General features: G+C 38.0%; 1 protein-coding gene across 7 annotated transcripts in view; it reads left to right on the plus strand.

Annotated features, from left to right (window-relative positions):
- Window positions 1-20978, plus strand: part of LOC132104335 (engulfment and cell motility protein 1-like) — a 97716-nt gene that overhangs the window by 24178 nt on the left and 52560 nt on the right. For 3 of the 7 annotated variants that reach the window (XM_059509741.1, XM_059509742.1, XM_059509743.1), the window contains 5 exons: window positions 14369-14500; window positions 15148-15188; window positions 18093-18165; window positions 18242-18292; window positions 18836-19005. In XM_059509741.1, coding sequence (XP_059365724.1) covers window positions 14423-14500; window positions 15148-15188; window positions 18093-18165; window positions 18242-18292; window positions 18836-19005 — 413 coding nt within the window. In that variant the 5' untranslated portion in view covers window positions 14369-14422. Of the gene's footprint in view, window positions 1-584; window positions 797-14368; window positions 14501-15147; window positions 15189-18092; window positions 18166-18241; window positions 18293-18835; window positions 19006-20978 lie in introns of those variants that run through there. The other 4 variants (XM_059509740.1, XM_059509744.1, XM_059509745.1 and 1 more) reach the window with 2 other exon arrangements.

Genomic DNA, 20978 nt, shown 5'->3' on the forward strand with positions numbered 1-20978 from the left:
AAAAGGATACAGGACCCTCTGGATGATCTGTACAGTTTTGTTGTGTTTTGTTTTGTTTTTTGTTTTTTCTTTTGTTTGCTTTTGTTTTGTTTGCTTTTGTTTTGAATATTTTAGTGATTTTTTTTTTTTATGGGAAAAAAGTTGGCTTAGGATTGTTGTCACTACTGTATCAAAGGGATTTGTCACAAATTCTTTACATTACAGCAATGAGAATGAATAATATAAATTTGTCCGTTACTATAAAAAAAAAAGTCAAAATAGATTTCATTCATTTAAAATTTCTTGTACAGACATTCCTATGTGGCTTGAAAACTATTTCCTGTGGCCTAATCACCAAACAGCCTTATTTTTATCATTTGTCTTCTAAATGCATGCACCAAATCATCGCTTTGTCTCAAGCGATCAGTGTGTCTCCATGTTTTCTGTTATTGTCTGACACGCTCAGATAAGCCGAGCAAGGAGCCTATGGGTCCGTTTCCTCCTTGTGTCTTCAGTTGCGTTGCATCTTTGAAATTTACCGCCTTTTCATGTAACTTTGGCCCAGCAGTTTCCTCTTCTTGTGATGAACGCCTACTTCCTCTGCCTGTTTCCGCTCTCTTTCTTTATCTCTCTGTCTTTCTCACTGGTTAAGTCAAGGTTCATGAGGAGTTGTGTGATAAATATGAATGTAGTCTTGATTTTGAAGTCTTTTGTTGATGATGCATCTTGGTGGTGAAGCAACACACTGCACTGCTGAGGCTTAAAGAACAGGAAACATCAACTCGTTCGAGCGGCTGATCGTTGTGGAGGTTTCCGGGTAAGTTTCTTTATGCTTTCTGATGAGTCTGGTCAGCTCAAGGTGTGGCTTTGTCCACTGGGGTCAACTCTGTGACCCCTGACATATCACTACAGATTTGTCTGTGAACCAGGCTGCGTTTTTCCTTTTTGCAAGTATAAATACATTGCTGAAACTTTTCGTCTGGTCTGTTTGCTTTATTGGTGTCTCCATCGAGCAGGCAGGATAGTCAATATTGGCCTAGACACTTGAATGTGTTTTGAAATATGTAATTTAGATTTGATCTGCAGTACTGTAGCTGTGTACCTGTTTAGTGACATGTCCACACTGTACTGTGCTGTGTTTACTAAATAGATGCATATTGCATATGTTGGTGGATAATTGTTTTAACATTGTAGCTTTGATTTTTACCGTTTCAATAGGGTAATTTTTACTAAAGGTTGTAGTTTCGTTAGGTAACTATGGAAGGTAGGTACTAGTGAGATGAAAATGTGAGATGTGGAAACTGCTGCTTAGCTGTGTGAGTAATTTGACAGGATATCCTGGTTACGGTATGAGAAAAAGAGGACTTGTTTTTGACACTAGGTGTAAACTGTAGCTCAGAAAATAATGAGTGCAGAATAAAGGCTTGAAATAATAAGTGCGGGTATAATTAACTTTTAAAATATTTTATTGCTATTAATAGTTTATTCTTTTATCCATTCATATTTATTATTTGTATCATAAAGTAATATTTTAAATAACATGTATTTAATAATTATTATTATATCTAAAATAATATTTTGATATGATCTTTCTGTAACATACAAAGTGTGCAGTATTGTCTGGAGCTTGAATACATTCATTTTCACTCAAACTTTCCTCACGTTAACGGTGAGGCATTCACCATAAACGGTGAGTGAGTCAGCAGTTTTGCAAAATGCATGCATGAATGTGTAAAGTGCCTGTTGTGTATGTTCGCCATGCTCTCGTGAGTTCAGCACCATGGCGAGATGTCATGATAGATGCGAATCTCTAATCTCCCCTTCTCTCCTTCCACACTGAGAGCCACACTCGTTTGTTGTATGAAAATATCTCTAGGCTTCATTTTGCAGTTTACATCATTTCTATAGCAACCGATGGAAATCCACCAGATACGTGTCTCAAAACGAGACCCACAGTTCTGTCTCTAGAAAGGTTTGTAGGAACAAGGCACAGGTCAGACCTGCAGGGTAGAAATGAGAGCTGACTGGTGTCAGTTAGACAAAGAAAGTGAGTAGCAATAACTCCGTAGCTGTCTCGTGTGTCTTTGTTTCTCAGCGCAGATAAAGCTCACTGTTCCTTTGTAGCCCCTGCTAGTTTGGGCCCTCTGTGCTCCTGGGCCCTTTGTAGAGGTGTCCAATGAATCACTGGAGGGCTTTTAAAAAAAAAATCTATACAGGAAGTGGGCAAACCAGTGAAGCGAGACCTGGTGATAATGTGAACTTCTGTGAACATTCTGAGCATTCTTTCACTTTCTCCTCACAACTGACGGACTGCAGTTGTTCGCCTTGGTGGTGTTGAGCTCTCTGCGGGAGTGAAATCTTAAGATTTAAACCACACTGGGACTGTCATTCTGACAACCACATGCTGTCCCGTCCATGATGTTCAGCAGCTAATAAAGGTAGTCTCAGTTTGACTGCAAGGATGAACAAGCTTTTACATTGATCATGTACCCGTGTAAGTTTTCTTGTGGTTATGTTACATCACTGATAATTCTACTACATTACGCTTAGTTTCTGTAACTTCTGAGCAATACTAATAAAACAGGTTGGCTGATTAGTTTGTAATTATGCTTTTGAGTGGCCTGCACTCAAATTATTGCTATCATTTGTCTCTTGTTTAAAATTACTGTGTGTCATGATAGTATCTGGTAGTGTTGTCAAAAGACCCGGTACTTCGTTACCAAGTCTGTACTAAAAAAATGAAAATGTGACGGTACCAGGTTTCTTTAAGTACCGGTGATACCGAGTACCCGGTCAACCCGGTTCTTGAGGCATACAGCGCTATGATTCCCGTGAAGCTGAAAACGCGGACGGAATCTCAAAATCCAGTCATGAAAATGAAACTTACATTTTAACATGGACAGTCACGGAATTTGTCAAAGTTAGCATAAATTAATCAAATCTCCATAAGGAGCAGTTTCTGTAAATGTTAAGCCGCAAAAGTTGGTTGTAATCTGAATCCTGCATGTTCTGCACGTCTCTGTGTGAATTAATGAATGAATGGCAGAGACGTGCGGGTTTGTTTACTACAGTTGTCACCAATCTCGGTCCTGGAGGGCCGCTGTCCTGCAGAGTTTAGCTCCAACCAGCTCCAACACACCTGTTTGAAAGTCAGTATGCCTAGTGAGATCTTGATTAGCTGGTTCAGGTGTGTTTAATTGGGGTTGGAGCTAAACTCTGCAGGACAGCGGCCCTCCAGGACCGAGATTGGTGACCCCTGGTTTACTACATAGACTAATCAGTGTCAATTTAAAGGTATTCATGGCAACCCGTCAAAATAAGTTCATTTTTTCATAAAGGCATTGTGCTAGAAATATTAGCCTACTATAATTTAGTAGAATGTATGTGATACTGCTACTATTGTTGAAAAAATTAATGCAACTTTATTTGTTAAAGAAATAAATCACATAATATTTCTTCCATGTTTTAATTTTAATAGCAAAAAATAAAATGTTTACATTTCATTAATTAAAAGACAAAATAAATTTGGGTGAAACTTGTTTACTGTTTTTCATAATTATATTACTTGTAGAAAAACTTTAAACACAATTTTAAATAAGTATAAAGAATGGCATTGGTTTTATTTTTAGTTATAAAAAGTTTTTTTTTTATTAGCATATTTTTGCTTTGGTACCAAAATTGGTACCGAGAACCTTGGATTTTCACTGGTATCGGTACCGAATATTGAAATTTTGGTATCGTGACAACACTAGTATCTGATGTTGATATAATATATATCAGATTCATATACGTGTCATATTGTTTGCAAGATATCCCATGGTACTTTAAAGAATACCAATGCATTTTTATTAGAGCCCGACCGATATGGATTTTTGGGGGCCGATGCCGATATTAACTCGAAAAGAGCCGATTTATAAGCCGATATTTTGATTTTAAAAATAATCTGGATATTAGACCCATTTCCTATAAACTGCACTTACACAACATTCAATAGCAAAATAACTGCCTGTTCTATGTATGTGGGCTGTATAAACCATTTTCCAGAATGGACTATGTTAAAAAAAAAGCCTTAGATTACAGTCTCAATGACTAAACAATTGCACATCAAAAGTATATATTTTTTAATGATCAAAAAACAGTCTGGTTTTAAACATTTAACACTTTTACTTTCTTCCAGTTGAAGCTGGTTTTAACAGTCTGTGTGTGTACTGTAAATAAATTATAATATTACTAAAGTTAAAGTATTTGCAGAAGTAGTCCCACACTTTGCTGCTACAGCATTCGCCTTTTTCAGCCATCTGTAGGCAGAAAGAGAGACAGAGAAAGAATAAGCATGTGTATTAATAATATCACCATGTATCATTACTCATGTCATCATTAGAATTATAATAATAATAAACTGGGATCTCCTACATAGGCAAAAATGAGAAATATATATATATTTTTTATTTGTCAAGTAATAGGTATTACCTACTTATATTTAACAATATTATTTCGAAATACTCGAAGCCATTGCATCTTTTCCCAATGGTAAGGCTGCCGGACCTGACGGCTTCGGAATTGAATTTTATAAGAAATATGCTCAAAAACTTGCTCCTCTGATGCTCAGATTATTTAATCATTCTATTGATGATCAGGAATTTCCACAGTCAATGTACGACGCAAATATTTCCCTAATTCTTAAAAAAGGAAAAGATGAAACAGATCCAGCATCATATCGTCCCATAGCCCTTCTAAATTCAGATCTGAAAATTTTTACTAAGATCCTTGCAAACAGATTAAATAAATGTATAGCAAAAATTATCCTGATCAGACCGGTTTCATCCCTGGGCGCTTTTCCTTCTTTAATGTGAGACGCTTAATGAACATTTTATACTCAAAACAAGATTCTGCTTCAAATGTCGCCATCTTATCTCTGGATGCCGAAAAGGCGTTCGACCAAATTGAATGGAGTTATATTATTGCAGTGCTCCAGGAATTTGATCTAGGAGAGTCGTTCTCCTGCTGGGTGAAAATGCTTTATGCCAAACCTAGGGCTTCGGTGCTCACCAATTTTGATAAGCCTTCACAATTCGCATTGCATAGAGGCACTAGACAGGGGTGCCCACTCTCACCCCTGCTTTTTGCCATAGCTATAGAACCACTTGCGACTGCCATTAGAAATAACCCACTTATTTTTTCACCCAAGATAGGCCAATTAGACCATCACATATCTCTCTACGCCGACGATGTTATTCTCTACCTACTCGATCCAGAACAATCCATCCCACCCCTATTAGATTTACTGAAGACTTTTGGAAAGTTCTCTGGTTACTCTGTAAATTGGCAAAAGAGTGAACTCATGCTCGTGACTAACAAGACTGACCCAAGCTTTATACAAAACCTACCTTTTAAAATTGCAGCAGATAGTTTGAAATACTTGGGGGTCACCATTCCGAAAAATGCAAAGGATATCTATAAATTAAATTATTTAGTTATGTTAGAGAGCTTAAAGCTTAATATAGAAAGTTGGAGGACCTTTACGCTGTCTATGGTAGGGCGCGTGAATGCAATCAAGATGGTGATATTGCCAAGATTTCTATATCTATTCCAAAACCTGCCAATCTTTTTGCCCAAAATTTTTTTTCAAACTCTGGATTCAATCGTGTTACCATTTGTGTGGGGCTTTAAAGCGCACCGTATCTCTAAACTACATGTATGTAAACCAAGGTCGCAGGGTGGACTGGGCCTGCCAAACTTCCAGTATTATTACTGGGCTGCAAACTGCAGAGCCTTATCATATTGGAAAAAATCTTATCCAACGGGGTCTTCAGATGACATTCCTTCTTGGCTCGCCATCGAACAAAGTGTTACAAATTACTCTCTTTCCTCCCTGCTTTTTGCTGCGCCTGTACCATCCATAAAAGTGGTCAACACAAACTTTATAGTAAGCAGCTCTCTCAAAATATGGTGTCAGGTCTGGAAGGCATTTAAGTTGCCATCAACCTCATTGTCCACCCCTATTGCTTATAACCACGCCTTTAAGCCATCACTCATTGACTCCACATTTTCGATTTGGTCCAGTAAAGGAATGGTCACTGTCAGAGACTTGTACATGGATGGTAAATTTGCCACATTCCCTCAGCTGAAACAGAAATTTGATCTTTCACCATCACATTTTTTTAGATATCTACAGCTGAGAAACTATGTTCGTACATCTATCTCCCACTTTGAACTATTAGCAGATGAACATGATATATATATAAATTACTCTCTGCCTCCCCTGATGCCTCTAATTTGATTTCTCATTTTATGGATGTTTTTATTGGTCAGTTAGACATATCTACCCTGTATTTGAAAGATTCCTGGGAAAAGGATTTAGGTATTCAAATTACCAATGAGGATTGGAAAAAGTCTATCAAGGTCATAAATAAATGCTCTATTAACTCAAGACACCAACTTATCCAATATAAAGTAGTACATCGGCTTCATTATTCTCGGGTTAAGCTTAACAAATTCTACCCCTCCATCTCCTCTAACTGTAACAAATGTGAATCTGCAGAGGGATCCTTGGGACATCTTTTCTGGTCATGCCCAAAACTTTATGAGTTTTGGAGCGAAATTTTCAGATTCTACTCTGAGGCTTATTCTTGTATCCTTGCCCCTGATCCAGCAATTGCTGTTTTTGGTTGGTCTGACTCACTTCGTGGGTTCAGTCATCAAATTAAAAAAGCAGTCCAATATGGAATGGTGATAGCTAAAAAAAATATTCTTTGTCTATGGAAAAAGGCATCAAAACCACTTCTTAAATCCTGGCTTTCTGAACTCTCTAACACTTTGCATTTAGAGAGACTTAGACACAGTTTTTCTGATAGCATTGCTGGCTTCGAATCCACCTGGGAACCCTTTTTTAATTACCTGTCAAATGTCAAGGATAACAGTTTGAAGTTATGACCGTTTCATTGTTTGTGAGATCATCATATTGCCTGTGCCCACTGGCCCAGAAATATATGTGTAACATAGTAACCTATGTATAAAACTGGAGGAACTGATGTAACAATGGTTTCAAAATCCATTTTTTTTTTTTTTTTTTTCTTCTTTGTCCTTATAAGTTGTTGTTGCCTTTTTGTATTGTTCTGTGTTGGTCAAAATAAAAATAAAAATATAATATTAAAAAAAAAAAAAAAATAAATATTATTTCAACATTTTCCTGTTATGTCTGTAAAGCTGCTTTGAAACAATATGTAAAAAAAAAAGCGCTAGTTCAGCTCACATTTATTTACATGTCCCCTCTGGTTTAATCATTTCTGACGCACCTACTGTAGTTACTGTAACTACACTATATTTGCTCTCACAGAACATCGTCTTGCCTACTATTACCGGAAGATTACAGAATCAATTCGAAGTTGAATGGTTAACGTTAGTGTCATGAACACACCGCTGTCAATTTTGAGAAGAACCACCTTCAAACAAGTTAATAGCAAGCATTTAAGGGGCCTGCTAAAAAGGAAGCTATTAGCGTTAGAGTAACGTTACCAGCCTGAATTCACCAAATTGTTCTCTGGGCCTGAGGGTAGCCTCTTCTTCCTTGCTTCTCTCTTAATTCTCATCAGCAGGACTAGCGCTATCGCTCGCTTCTTACAACGAGACAGATACATGTTGGCTGCTGACCGAAAGGAGGAGGAACAGACTATGAAAGAGCTCCCGCTAAACGTTTTTAAAACTCCGCCTATGCCATAGCGCAGCGCAAATCGCGTTGTATCTGAAGGGCAACGCTGAACCCAGCGGCAAGCGCCGTGCATACCGCGTCCTGTGTGAAAGGCCCAATTACGCGGTCATTATGTGGGAAACACACCGCAATAGAATAAGAATAAGTTAAACGCTAACGTTATAGTTTGACCTCCTATTAACGTTCGCGCTCTTCCACTGATAAACATGGTATTAGCTTTGTGGCTAATCTAATATAGCAATGCATTAGCGGCTGTAAGTGATGTTACAGAATATTTAGAAGTGATAATGATAGGACCGTTAGCTAGAACTACCACACAGTTTTTATATACAGGGTATGAACTAAATCTACAATCATTTCACATGACGAACGACAGACTCACCGTCAAAACAGTAAGTTACATCTCCGTGGCTTGGCTAATCGCTTTCTTCTGTAGTGGACTTCTGGCGCTGTTGTTAACTCTGGAGCTGCAGAGCTCCCTCTGGTGGGCACACTATGCAACACTCATAACATGAGTGAAGCATGAGACTCTGTTTCTCATGTTTCATCGGCCATTATAAATGCCGATGCCGATTTAAATGCAATTAGCTTATATCGGCCGATAATATCGGGCGGCCGATATATCGGTCGGGCTCTAATTTTTATAGTACATGCCCAGAAAATATGGTATTGCCATGGTCCTAAAAACATCACACCATAGCATTTTAAGGCTGCATACGTCATCTGGGAAGTCTAATTTAAAAAGGTAACAGTTAAATTGCAAATTAAAAAAGAAATTATAGTATTTTAAACCTCACAAGGAATAACGGTCAATTTTATTATGGTTACTTTTCTTAAATAAAAGATCCTTTATGATGCATGCAGCCTTCAAATGCGACCTCCGGAGGACGCAGCCTCTGAAATAAGGCGCAGCCCATGTTACATGTTCTAAAACATGGTGTTGCAATTGTATGTGTCCTAAAACATGTCAATACCACGGTATTACAATGGTACATGTCCTAAAACATGATATTGTCATGGTATGTGTACAAAAACACGATAATGCCATAGTATTTGTCCTAAAACACTGTCATAAGGGCCTTTCACACCGCAGGAACCTTTACATAGTACCAGAACTAATTGTGCAGCTACCCACTTTTGGTCGTTTTCGCACCACCGGAACGATGTGCGATTTTTAGTACCGGACTGCCTTTTTCGAGAACTAAATTAACTCCTACTCCTGAGCAGGGTCTAACCAGCACAACTGGTACTAACCGTGACGTAAGTACACATTGATTGGCCAGACGCGTATGAAAACGCCCTCACCCGCCATGATTTAAAATGCTGTGTAACATACTGTAAACATTGTGTCAACTTTTTGAGGAGTGGCGTTGGCGCAGTGGATAAGACACACACATGCCTTTGGTGTGAGAGACCCAGGTTCGAATCCACTGTGAGACACCAATGTGTCCCTGAGCAAGACACTTAACCCCTAGTTGCTCCAGAGGAGTGCGACCTCTGACATATATAGCAATTGTAAGTCGCTTTGGATAAAAGTGTCAGCTAAATGAATAAATGTAAATGTGAGCTAAATGAAATGTAACTTATTTCGCAAGTATGGTGAACAGCGATACATTCGTCGTTGGAGATTCTTAATTCTCCTTTCCATTCTTTCAATCGCTTTATGTATACGTTGACATTACATGTCCATTATTGTGAAACCCGCGAGACACAACAAAAACACAGCTCTGATCACAGCATACTCTTGTTGTTAATGTTGTTCTTCTTTGTTGAACACCGCGCACAAATGACATCGCTGTCGACCGGCTTACGTCACTTACTAGTACACACCGTCGGTGCGAATGCAACCCTTTAAATGGTACTTGGAAATAGTTTGCACACAATCGTCCCAGTACTTTAGTACTGTACATTTAGTTCTGGAACTAAAGTGGTGCGGAAGGCCCTATTGTATACATGGTGTAGACATTGTAGTACACACTGTAAAACATGTTGTAACCATAGTACATGTCCACATACATGGTATTTTCATAGTACATGACCCAAAACTAGGATTGTAATGGAATGTGTTCAAAATATGGCAAATGCATAGTAGTATTATGTCCTCAAAACATTGTATTTGAATTGTACATAAACTGCAGTTGTCCTAAAGCATCACAATAGCATAGTACATATCCTAAAAAAAATATTTATTTCTGTCGGCGCTGATAGCCTCGTTGGCAGCTCGTTGACATAGCACATTTACACTTTGGTCGACCCGGGTTCGGGTCCTGGCTCGTGGCCCTTTCCCAATCCTATATTGCCATTGTACAGGTCTAAGAAACTCTGTGATATTAATGTGCAGTATAGTGTGAATTGTTTCTCCATTTCAGGTTTTCTCACATTAAGGGGCTGAATGTTTCGGGGAAACTGGTGGTGAACATGGCCACTGGCCAGAGTGATTGATTAATTCATTGGGTTTTACAGAAGGGATTGAATGGAAGAGCAGGCACTGCTGTGTGTGTCCCTGCCCCCATCGGAGAGACACAGGCATCTCCAGGCCTGTCTGTTCAAATGACTGGACTATTAAGCCTTCTGAAGAAATCAAATCCTGACAGTCTGTTTTTTTTATCTCAGTTCCTTTCAACAGGATTATTGTGTAGGTTTAAGAAACCAAGTCTATCAAATATGCAAATTTGTTTCACTTTAATTGTCGTTTGTTTTGTAAAACTTTTTGATGGACACGACATGAATGCTTTAGCGAAAAAAATTCTTCACTAGACATGGTTTGGTGAAAGCACCTTACATGACTGTTGCGTGTTGTGTCCCACTGGCTTTGTGGTTGTATCAACATATCCAGCATTTCATGCTTAACTGTTATGTTAACAAACAGTGTGGAATAAAACCACTTGCACGTGTATGCTGTAATAGCTTTGTGCATGAGTTTTATTCTCTTGTAGTGAAGCCAAACATAGAAAAATAAGAAGTAAAATGCATAAATATTTAAACAAAAAAATTAAATGTGTTGAAGGCCTTTCATGACTATATCTGTTTTTAAGCAAATGCTCTACACACAGCCATATTAAGGCCAAAAGCGTGAAAAATGTGTTCTCCCAAAAAAAAATTTTCTCTCTCTGTGATCAAATTATTTCAAAAGTTTGATTAATTGTTTGATCTAATGTTTATGCAAATGAGTGATAGGCCGAAATGTTCAAAACAGTAATTTTTCGGTTTCAGGAAAAAATCTTAGAGGACCAGAATCATTGGCAGTGATGTTTAATTAGCGTTTCTCGGCATTTTATGACTATATCAGTGTCTGTTCTGTGGATACAACATTTATAAACTACCACAGGTATACAAGTCAGCTGTGTGGATATTAGTGCTGGATTAACATAATCGATTTCTCATTTTTAAATGAATGCTGATAATGGATTCTTAAATCTCAAGTTTAGTCTTTTAATCAATGCTGTTTTCGTAGATGCATGCACTTCACTAAACATTATTTGTACCACTCCTGCCATTCAGTAATCACAATAAGTTTTGTGCTTTCTTGCCCAGTTTTCAAATTCAGTAAATTTTATCCTGAGATACAAACAATGCATGTAGTTTTGATGCTTTTTAATGTGGCTGTTGTCTGTAGCAACCTCAGTTCAAGCAGCATTTCCCTCGGGAAAGCCATTCGGTGTCCATAAACTTGATGATGAGCTACTAAAAATAACTCTAGAGAGGAGCATTTTGCTAAATACTATATGCACCATATTAGATATTAATTAGATTATTACTTAACCTGTTGTGTTCATTACTATGATTGAATAAATCTGTCATGAAAACAAGTTTATATTCAGCTTGTAACAAGTATGTACCAATATTAATCAGGTGGTCTTTAGTATGCATGCTGTGTAAAATAAAATAAAAAGTAAATAAATAAATAGTTGCCCTTTAAATAATAAAAAAAGAACATTAACTCCTCTTTCTCTTAATTTGTATAAGACCAAAGACCAAAGGATAAAAAATTACAACTATGTGCAGCTATTCTGTCCATTTGAACGACAGCTGAGAGCTTTACATAAATCCTGTTACTCAGATTTATTGACTTCTGTCAGCTGAAATCATGCCATCTGTAATAGGGAAACTTCTTACCATGAATGAAACATTTCCAAGAGAACCACCCTGGAAAGAGGCAACTTCTGATGGAGCAGATGCCATAGCAACAGAGCCTGGGTAGTGTCTGTGGAGATTATTATGGGATGAGTCATGACATGGCAGCTTGTTTGAATGGGCTGAATGAATGCTTGTTTCACAGGCTGTGTGTGTTCTTGTTTTCTCTCCAAGAATCATCCCCATGCATTATGGAATGGGGGATTAAAAATGCAACGGGGATTATCAACAAAGACAAAAGAAGATCCAAACTGTCCCGAGTGTCAGGAGTGCTAAATAATTAACACAGGGATTTAACGGATGTCAATTTCTCTTTATCAGCTCAACTAACCTTTTCTTTCAGAAGATGTACTGTTTTATTGTATTTGTGTTGCACATTTTAAGACTTCAGACATATATTGATTTTTTCATATTCATTATGTGCAATAATAATAAGACTATTAAGTAAATATTGCGAGCCAGATACTTTAGGAAAATTGAACTGTAATGAACTTCTGTTAGTTTGACTACAGCTATAAAGAAAAAGCCTGTCTTTATAGTGCAAAATGACTTCATTTGTTAATGTGCTTTAAAGATTTGCTCATGTTGCCCTTGTGCTCTTTATTGCAGATTGAAATGGCCTAAAAGAAAATAGTCAGTTTAATTTCAGCCACTAGTCCATATCATGGGAAAAGAACATTACACTTGCTCTTTTGAAATAGAGTTTGCCGTACTGAATTGTAACACAATACAAAGCTGGAGTTCACCAAGACTATTTATATAAACCAAACATGAAAATGTGTCATTTTGTCAGCATGTCGATTTGTCATAATGACATACAACCATGTGCACAGTAATATATGACGGCCTGTGTTTGCATATCCCATGACTGTTCAGTACTCAGCAGCTTGTCACACACTGTTATTATATATAACAGCGCTGTTAATTTTAAAGAAACTTGTACGTTTTAACAAACCAAACTTTAATTGTAGCTTGTAGCTTGCAAATACATATTTTTGGAAGTGTCAGACTTTAGTGCTGTAAATGTACTTCATTCTATAACATTCATTTAAATGTGTGTTAAATGTGTTAAAAGCACATTGAGCTGGATAGGTGCTGTATATATTGTCTAATGGCAGTTGATTTCAGTAGTTTTAGTTTAAAAGCAAAATTCAGAAATGAATAAAGAAGTGTTTAAAAGACACACAAGTATGTAGATTTTACTGCGCTAATTAAAATGTCCCAGTATCAAATGTCACAAAAGAGGAATGTTCTCGTTCCGAGTGATACTGCGCCGGTCAAAGCTTTGCATTCCTGAAATACAGTTTCAAGGTTTTCCAGAAGACTTCCTCAGTGTCAGCTCTTACACATTAGCAGCAAATGATCTAGTGACAGAAAGAGCTCTCTGTTCTCACCTCAAGGTCAAACATGCTTTCGAACCAAATATTTGATGTTCATTCAGTTTTTGTAACCGATAACAAGGAGACAAGGAGTTGGATCATAAGAAAGATAACCATCGAGCATATACATAAAATCAACAGCAGCACCCCGGTATCTAATCAAGATAGAACTGTGTTCCAGTATTTCAAAATTACTGGAATTGAAATGGCCTTTTGCACCGCCGGAACCTTTACATAGTACCAGAACTAATTGTGGAGATACCCACTTGGGCGTTTTTCACACCGCTGGAACTAGGTGCGATTTTTTTTTTTTTTTTTTTTTTTTAGTACCGGACTGCCTTTTTCGATAAACCAAATTAGCTCCTACTCCGGAGCAGGGTCTAACCAGCACAACTGGTACTACCCATGACGTAAGTATACATTGATTGGCCAGACGCGTTCGAAAACGGCTTCACCTGCCATGATTTAAAACGCTATGTAAACATACTGTAAACATTGCGTCAATTTATTTCGCAAGTATGGTGAACGGACGGACGTGCCTGGACGGATGCTGAAGTGGAGGCACTTGTACCAAATGTAGCACTGCCAGTTGTCGTTGGGAGATTCTTAGTCCACCTGTCCGTTCTTTCAATCACTTTACGTATACGTCTACATTCCTTGTCCATTAACCACATCAACTCTGGGGACCCACCGGTGGGTCCAATATTGCATATGCCTAATTCTCAAAAAATCAAAATAACAGCTGAAGTGGTTAAAGTGAAACCCACGAGACACACACATTGTGAGACACAAAAACATTGTTTCGATCACAGTGTCCTCCATCCTCTTGTTGTTAACGTTGTTCTTCTTTGTTAACGTTGTTGAACACTGCGCACAAATGACATCGCTGTCGACGGGCTTACGTCACTTAATGGTACACACCATCTGTGGGAATGCAACCTTTTATATGGTACTGGGAAATAGTTCGCGCAAAATCGTCCAAGTACTTCAGTACTGTGTATTTAGTTCTGGAACTAAAGCAGTGTGAAAGGCCCTCTTGATTTATTAGCAAAAAGTAATGGCATTTTTGACATCCCTGATTGTACTAATCAGTTTGATAAAGAGACGTGTTTAATAAATTTGTATGCATAGTATAACCCTAGCTTTTTCCCTCTAACTCCCTCTACAGGCTTGGATGAGAGTCAGGCAGCAGTGAGCAGCCACATCCTCCATCAGCGCAGCCATGCCGCCCCCAGCAGACATTGTGAAGGTGGCCATCGAGTGGCCGGGGGCCTTTCCCAAACTTATGGAGATTGACCAGGTCAGTGCCTTTGGCTGACTTAACCTTCATCTCCATTCATGTATATGTAACTTACAATAGTGTATGTTTGCTTTTTCTCCCAAAAATGTACATTCTGTCAGTATTTACTGACCTTCATGTTGTTTTAAAACCGCTTCTTGACCAAAAAAAAATAAATTTAATGAGCAGAGCTGAAAACACAACAATAAAAAGAGACCCCTCAGTCCTTTAATAATTATGTGCTTTACAGAAGAATAAGTAATGTGGGTTTGGGAAAACATTGTGAATAAAGAATGACTTGATTTTCCACTTTGGCTAAACTATTCCTTTCAAATTTGAGAGAGAAGGCCTTGCAGTGTGTGTCTGATTCATGAAGATGATGCTATAAAAACTATTGAAACAAAGTACCTTGCATAAATCACCCTAAAGTTCCTTATTCATCATTCATCCTTACTCTGAAATTCTGTATTAGTTCTTTGTTGCTCTTGAATTGACTCAACCGAACGTTTGATCAAAAGTTTTACAATCAAATATCAATGCAGCAGTATTATTGGGTATAAAGAATGTTTGTTAGCCATAAAGAAATAAGGTAGAATATGAACTCCCAAGAATATAGGAGAAATACAGGAATAATCTTTTATTTTTATTTTATTTATTTTTTTCTGCAGAAAAAGCCTCTCTTAGCCATCATTAAAGAAGTCTGTGAGGGGTAAGTAAAAAGTATTTCAGTTAGTTTTTGTTTTTGTTTTGTTTTTTTGCATTCACATGACAAAATCCATTCACGATATTTGTATCTGAAAGAAACGTAGTGATTTAGTGGCATTTTCTTTCTTTCTCATCTTACCTCAGTGGGCCTCATAAAGCAGTGTTTATAAGTGCAGGGCTGCTTTGTTTACAGGGGTAACTGCTAGAGCTGAAGTTCTTTGCCCGGACCCGACGGGTTGGGCGGGTTCGGGCTTAATTTATATCATCTTACTCTGGTCGGGCTCGGGCTTGCGCTCCGGTTTGCGAGGTAAACGAGCGGTCATGTGATGTGTTTCGATTAGCGCGAGAAAGATGCAAAAATGAATGCTGAGTAGGTATAACGGAGGCTTGCCTCTGGTGATTACTGCACCAGTAACTAAAGCAAAGTCTGAAGTGTGGAAAAGTTTTGACCGTGTTTATAATGAGAATAATGAGCCAGTGGGTTATATTGCTGGACGCACCATCAGTGAACGCAGGAACGCGCTGAAGACATCTACAGTGGATTCAATCATTTTCCTCCACAAAAACATGTACAGTCGTGGCCAAAAGTTTTGACAATTACATAAATATAAGTTTTCAAAAAGTTTGCTGCTAAACTGCTTTTAGATCTTTGTTTCAGTTTTTTCTGTGATGTACTGAAATATAATTACAAGCACTTAATACGTTTCAAAGGCTTTATCGACAATTACATGACATTTATGCAAAGAGTCAGTATTTACAGTGTTGGCCCTTCTTTTTCAGGACCTCTGCAATTCGACTGGGCATGCTCTCAATCAACTTCTGGGCCAAATCCTGACTGATAGCAACCCATTCTTTCATAATCACTTCTGGGAGTTTGTCAGAATTAGTGGGTTTTTGTTTGTCCACCCGCCTCTTGAGGATTGACCACAAATTCTCAATGGGATTAAGATCTGGGGAGTTTCCAGGCCATGGACCCAAAATTTCAACATTCTGGTCCCCGAGCCACTTAGTTATCACTTTTGCCTTATGGCACGGTGCTCCATCGTGCTGGAAAATGCATTGTTCTTCACCAAACTGTTGTTGGATTGTTGGAAGAAGTTGCTGTTGGAGGGTGTTTTGGTACCATTCTTTATTCATGGCTGTGTTTTTGGGCAGAATTGTGAGTGAGCCCACTCCCTTGGATGAGAAGCAACCCCACACATGAATGGTGTCAGGATGCTTTACTGTTGGCATGACACAGGACTGATGGTAGCGCTCACCTTTTCTTCTCCGGACAAGCCTTTTTCCAGATGCCCCAAACAATCGTAAGGGGCTTCATCGGAGAATATGACTTTGCCCCAGTCCTCAGCAGTCCATTCACTATACTTTCTGCAGAAGATCAATCTGTCCCTGATGTTTTTTTTGGAGAGAAGTGGCTTCTTTGCTGCCCTTCTTGACACCAGGCCATCTTCCAAAGGTCTTGGCCTCACTGTGCGTGCAGATGCGCTCACAACTGCCTGCTGCCATTCCTGAGCAAGCTCTGCACTGGTGGCACTCCGATCCCGCAGCTGAATCCTCTTTAGGAGACGATCCTGGCGCTTGCTGGACTTTCTTGGACACCCTGAAGCCTTCTTTACAAGAATTGAACCTCTTTCCTTGAAGTTCTTGATGATCCTATAAATTGTTGATTTAGGTGCAATGTTAGTAGCCACAATATCCTTGTCTGTGAAGCCATTTTTATGCAATGCAATGATGGCTGCACGCGTTTCTTTGCAGGTCACCATGGTTAACAATGGAAGAACAATGATTTCAAGCATCACCCTCCTTTTAACATGTCAAGTCTGCCATTCTAACCCAATCAGCCTGACATAATTATCTCCAGCCTTGTGCTCGTCAACCTTCTCACCTGAGTTAACAAGACGATTACTGAAATGATCTCAGCAGGTCCTTTAATGACAGCAATGAAATGCAGTGAAAAGGTTTTTTTGGGATTAAGTTAATTTTCATGGCAAAGAAGGACTACTCTTCATAACATTCTGGACTATATGCAAATTGCTATTATAAAAACTTAAGCAGCAACTTTTCCAATTTCCAATATTTATGTAATTCTCAAAACGTTTGACCACGACTGTAGACCTAGCCTAATCTCTGTGAGTAAAGGTGTTTCAAATGTTAACTAAATATTCATTGAGTCTTAAATGCATAATGTGGACAGAGTATTTACGCAAATGTTGGCATTATTCTTTTATTAAATATCATCTGCTAGTGCGAAGCAAATCCGGCGGAGATGTTACGATGTCACAGAGGACTTATTTTATTTCTTTATTCCAACTTCCAAGTGGTCTAGTCTACGTTAGTTATGAATAAATTATGTTAAAACATGTATAAATGACTCATTCTTGACAAAAGGCAAAAGAGCTGTGTGTGTGCGCACATTTGAATAATGTCGGCCTGTAAATGGGTTCGGGCTTTAAAAAAGCTGTCAATCAAAATGTACTTGTCGGGCTCGGGTCCTGTCGGGCCTAACTTTTAAGGCCCGATTACAGCTCTAGTAACCGCTGTATTTCTGCTTTTCCATAAACACCACCATTTTGTTCAGACCTGTTATAAATAGCATAAAAAGTTATTTATTAGACTGAAATATGAGGTTTATCTTTTTATATTGTTTTTGTCAAAGCTTGAATTATTTGAGCTGTAAAGTTGTTTAAATAGTATTTTACAGTTCAGGATATTACCACTGATGATGTTTCAAAAGAACATCGCTACTGTTAACAATATGTAGCTTTATTCTAATATAAGAATCTTCCAAAATGATTTCAGCTGTTGATTCCAAGAAATTTACCCCATCACCTTTTTCACTGATGCTGATTGTTTTTCACTGTATGCATCACTGCAGTCTCTGATGATCGTCTGAATTTTCTCTTATTAGGTGGAGCTTGGCAAACCCTGAAACCCTTGCCCTGCAGAATGCTGACTCAACCAACTTCTACATCACCGAAAAGGTTAAATGCAAAATCACGTAAAGAAGCAATAAAAAAAACAGTGCATAACATTACCTATTTTTTATTTTATTCACAGAATCGCAACAATATCAAAAATGGCTCCATTCTGCGGCTTATTACTTCAGCTGTGAGTAGCACATTTGAGTTAATATATGTATTTTTGGCATCTCCAAAGGCTTTATCAATGGCAGGGACCTGCTTTTATCCTAAAATATTATCCAAATATTTTATCCAAAATATTAATAAAAAATATAATTGCGTCACAACGATGCTTGAGTTATTTTTGTACTCAGGGCCTCAACTTCGTGTGTCATATTAGTGTGTCTTAAGTGTCTAAATACTTTTTGGTTCCATTGCAAATGCAGAAATTTATGCTAAATAAACTAACTTTTCATTTTATTTGAGTATAACTTGGAGAATAGTTTATATTTAGTCATTTACATTAAAATGATATATGAAAATGGATAATTGCAGTATGTAAAAACCATTAACTGACTTATTGCATGCTTTATATTCTCTAATGAGGGAATAATTGTGGATTCAGCGAGAGTAATTTAGAGAAGTGCAGTCTCACCTTCTTCCTTGAGTTGTCTGACTAAAAGGCCTGACATCCTACATGACAATCTTTCACGCTTTCATTTACACGCCTCTTCTCTGGCCATGGTAACAGGCCCAGATGGCCCTGCAGCTGCACGAGCGCATCCAGTCGTCCAGCATGGACATTAAGCTGGAAGCTCTGAAGGATCTGGCCAACTCTTCACGAGACATCACCTTTGCTCAGGAGTTTATTAACCTCGACGGCATCTCGCTGCTCACACAGATGGTGGAAAGTGGCACAGAGTAAGTAACGGTGTTTGTTCCTCTGGCTGCTTTTCCTTCTGTCTTCTGTTTACATTACAGAACTCTTAATATTCACTCATTTATGTGTCCTCTTAGCAGGGCTTTTGCAATTCATACCCGAATAAAGGCACAGCCAGTGACTTGCACTGTACTCTGTGATGAAGCCTTTTCACATTTCTCAGTGATTTTCAATAGGAGTCTTCAAATCCCAATAGACATAATCTGCCATTCAAAAATAAGATTTTTTTTTAAGAATTTCTACTTCTATTCTGCAAACATTTATAGGATTAGATTATTTCTGTTTAAATAAATTATGTCCTCTTTTTATTCATCAATAATCCTTAAAAAATTTGATAGTCTCTACAAAAAAGATTAAGTGGCACAACTGTTTTCGACATTGGTAATAATAAATATTTCTTGAGTAGCAAATCAGCATATTAGAATGATTACTGAAGGATCATGTGACACTGAAGTATTCCCAGTTGGGGGTTTGGTGCCTTGCTCAAAGGCACATCAGTCGTGGTATTGCCAGCCTCGAACCCACAACCCTAGGGTTAGGAGTCAAACTCTCTAACCACTAGGCCGCGACTTCCCCTATAAAACAAACAAAATAAAAAACAAACAAAAAGTATAAAACAAAACATATAAAACAAACAAAATGATAGGGGCAATCACTATAAACAACGTCGAGCTTACACGGCTTAATTTAAAGCAAAAGTTAAATTAGCAGACATTTTGAAATGCGCAAGTATATAAGTGTCTTTCTCATTCTGCAGCAATACAAACGTTTGCGCACGTTTAGCAGGTTTTAAAGGCCAAAGTATACTTTTCACTCCTACATGAGGGTCCGCGTACAGTTCGTATGACTCAAATGAAATCACCAAAAATTGTATGTGCGCACTCATATAATGTATAATGAGTTGTTCCCTGCATTATTTTAGGAGAACGTCTTGTGATTTACAGTATTTAGCTTCTCAAATGTGCCATTAAAATGAACAGTGAAAGTAATGCAATATATGCAATATATTTTAACTGGTAAAATTAAGTGTAATTAAGTGTGTAAATAACTGAAGGAAATATCTGTTTGCTAAATGAAGCCAACTAACATGATTCAAATTGCTGAAAAAATTCACATGCTGTGAAAATACAGGTATCGGTATTGATGAGTACCAAAAATAAAAGTATCGGTATTGGACTCATTCGGAAAAGAGTGGTATCAGTGCATCCCTAACACATTGTCTCCTTAATCACAGCCAACACTGTGGCTTCAAAGCCAACACAACAAAGGGCAAGTGTCCTCAATCACAACACAAATAACATTGTGCCCTGAAATCCAAAACGTATTTTAATCACATCAAAACACAATAGTGGGCCCACAGACATAACAAAACAACTGTCCTTAAACACTTAGATGTCCTTAAATACAACATGCTCACAGAATCAACACTGAGGGCAAATTGTTGTTGTGTCTGACAGCATGTACAGTTGGGTTTGATCACACTTTGTTGTGTTTGGAGCCACAGTGTTGTGTTGTGATTTAAAACAACGTGATTTAGGGCACATGTTGTGATTGAGGACTCTTTGTAGTGTTTTTAATGCGCAATCAAAGCACAAACAATGCACCTTCCAATAAAACACACAACTCAATCACATCAGAGATGCACCATCCAAATAAATTGCAGATATTTTATAACAGACATAGGTCTATTAATAATAAATGAAGTGAATGCAATTCACTCCCTCCCAGGCAGCCGTGCAGCTTGACCATCTCAGTTGAAGGTTAAAGCGGACATAGACTATCTGCTGAGCTGGCGCTTTTTCAACTTCTATATGGACAGTCCCATGAGGAGGGACTGTCCATATAGTATCACTTACTTTCTCTGCCAGCAGACACAAACTGCCTTCGTAACCAAACAGAGTACATAAATGCAGAAACATGGAGGGAGAAAACTGGGACTGGAGAAACACACTTA

The sequence above is a fragment of the Carassius carassius genome, chromosome 25 (assembly GCF_963082965.1).
Source record: "Carassius carassius chromosome 25, fCarCar2.1, whole genome shotgun sequence".
In the NCBI taxonomy this organism is placed as follows: domain Eukaryota; kingdom Metazoa; phylum Chordata; class Actinopteri; order Cypriniformes; family Cyprinidae; genus Carassius; species Carassius carassius.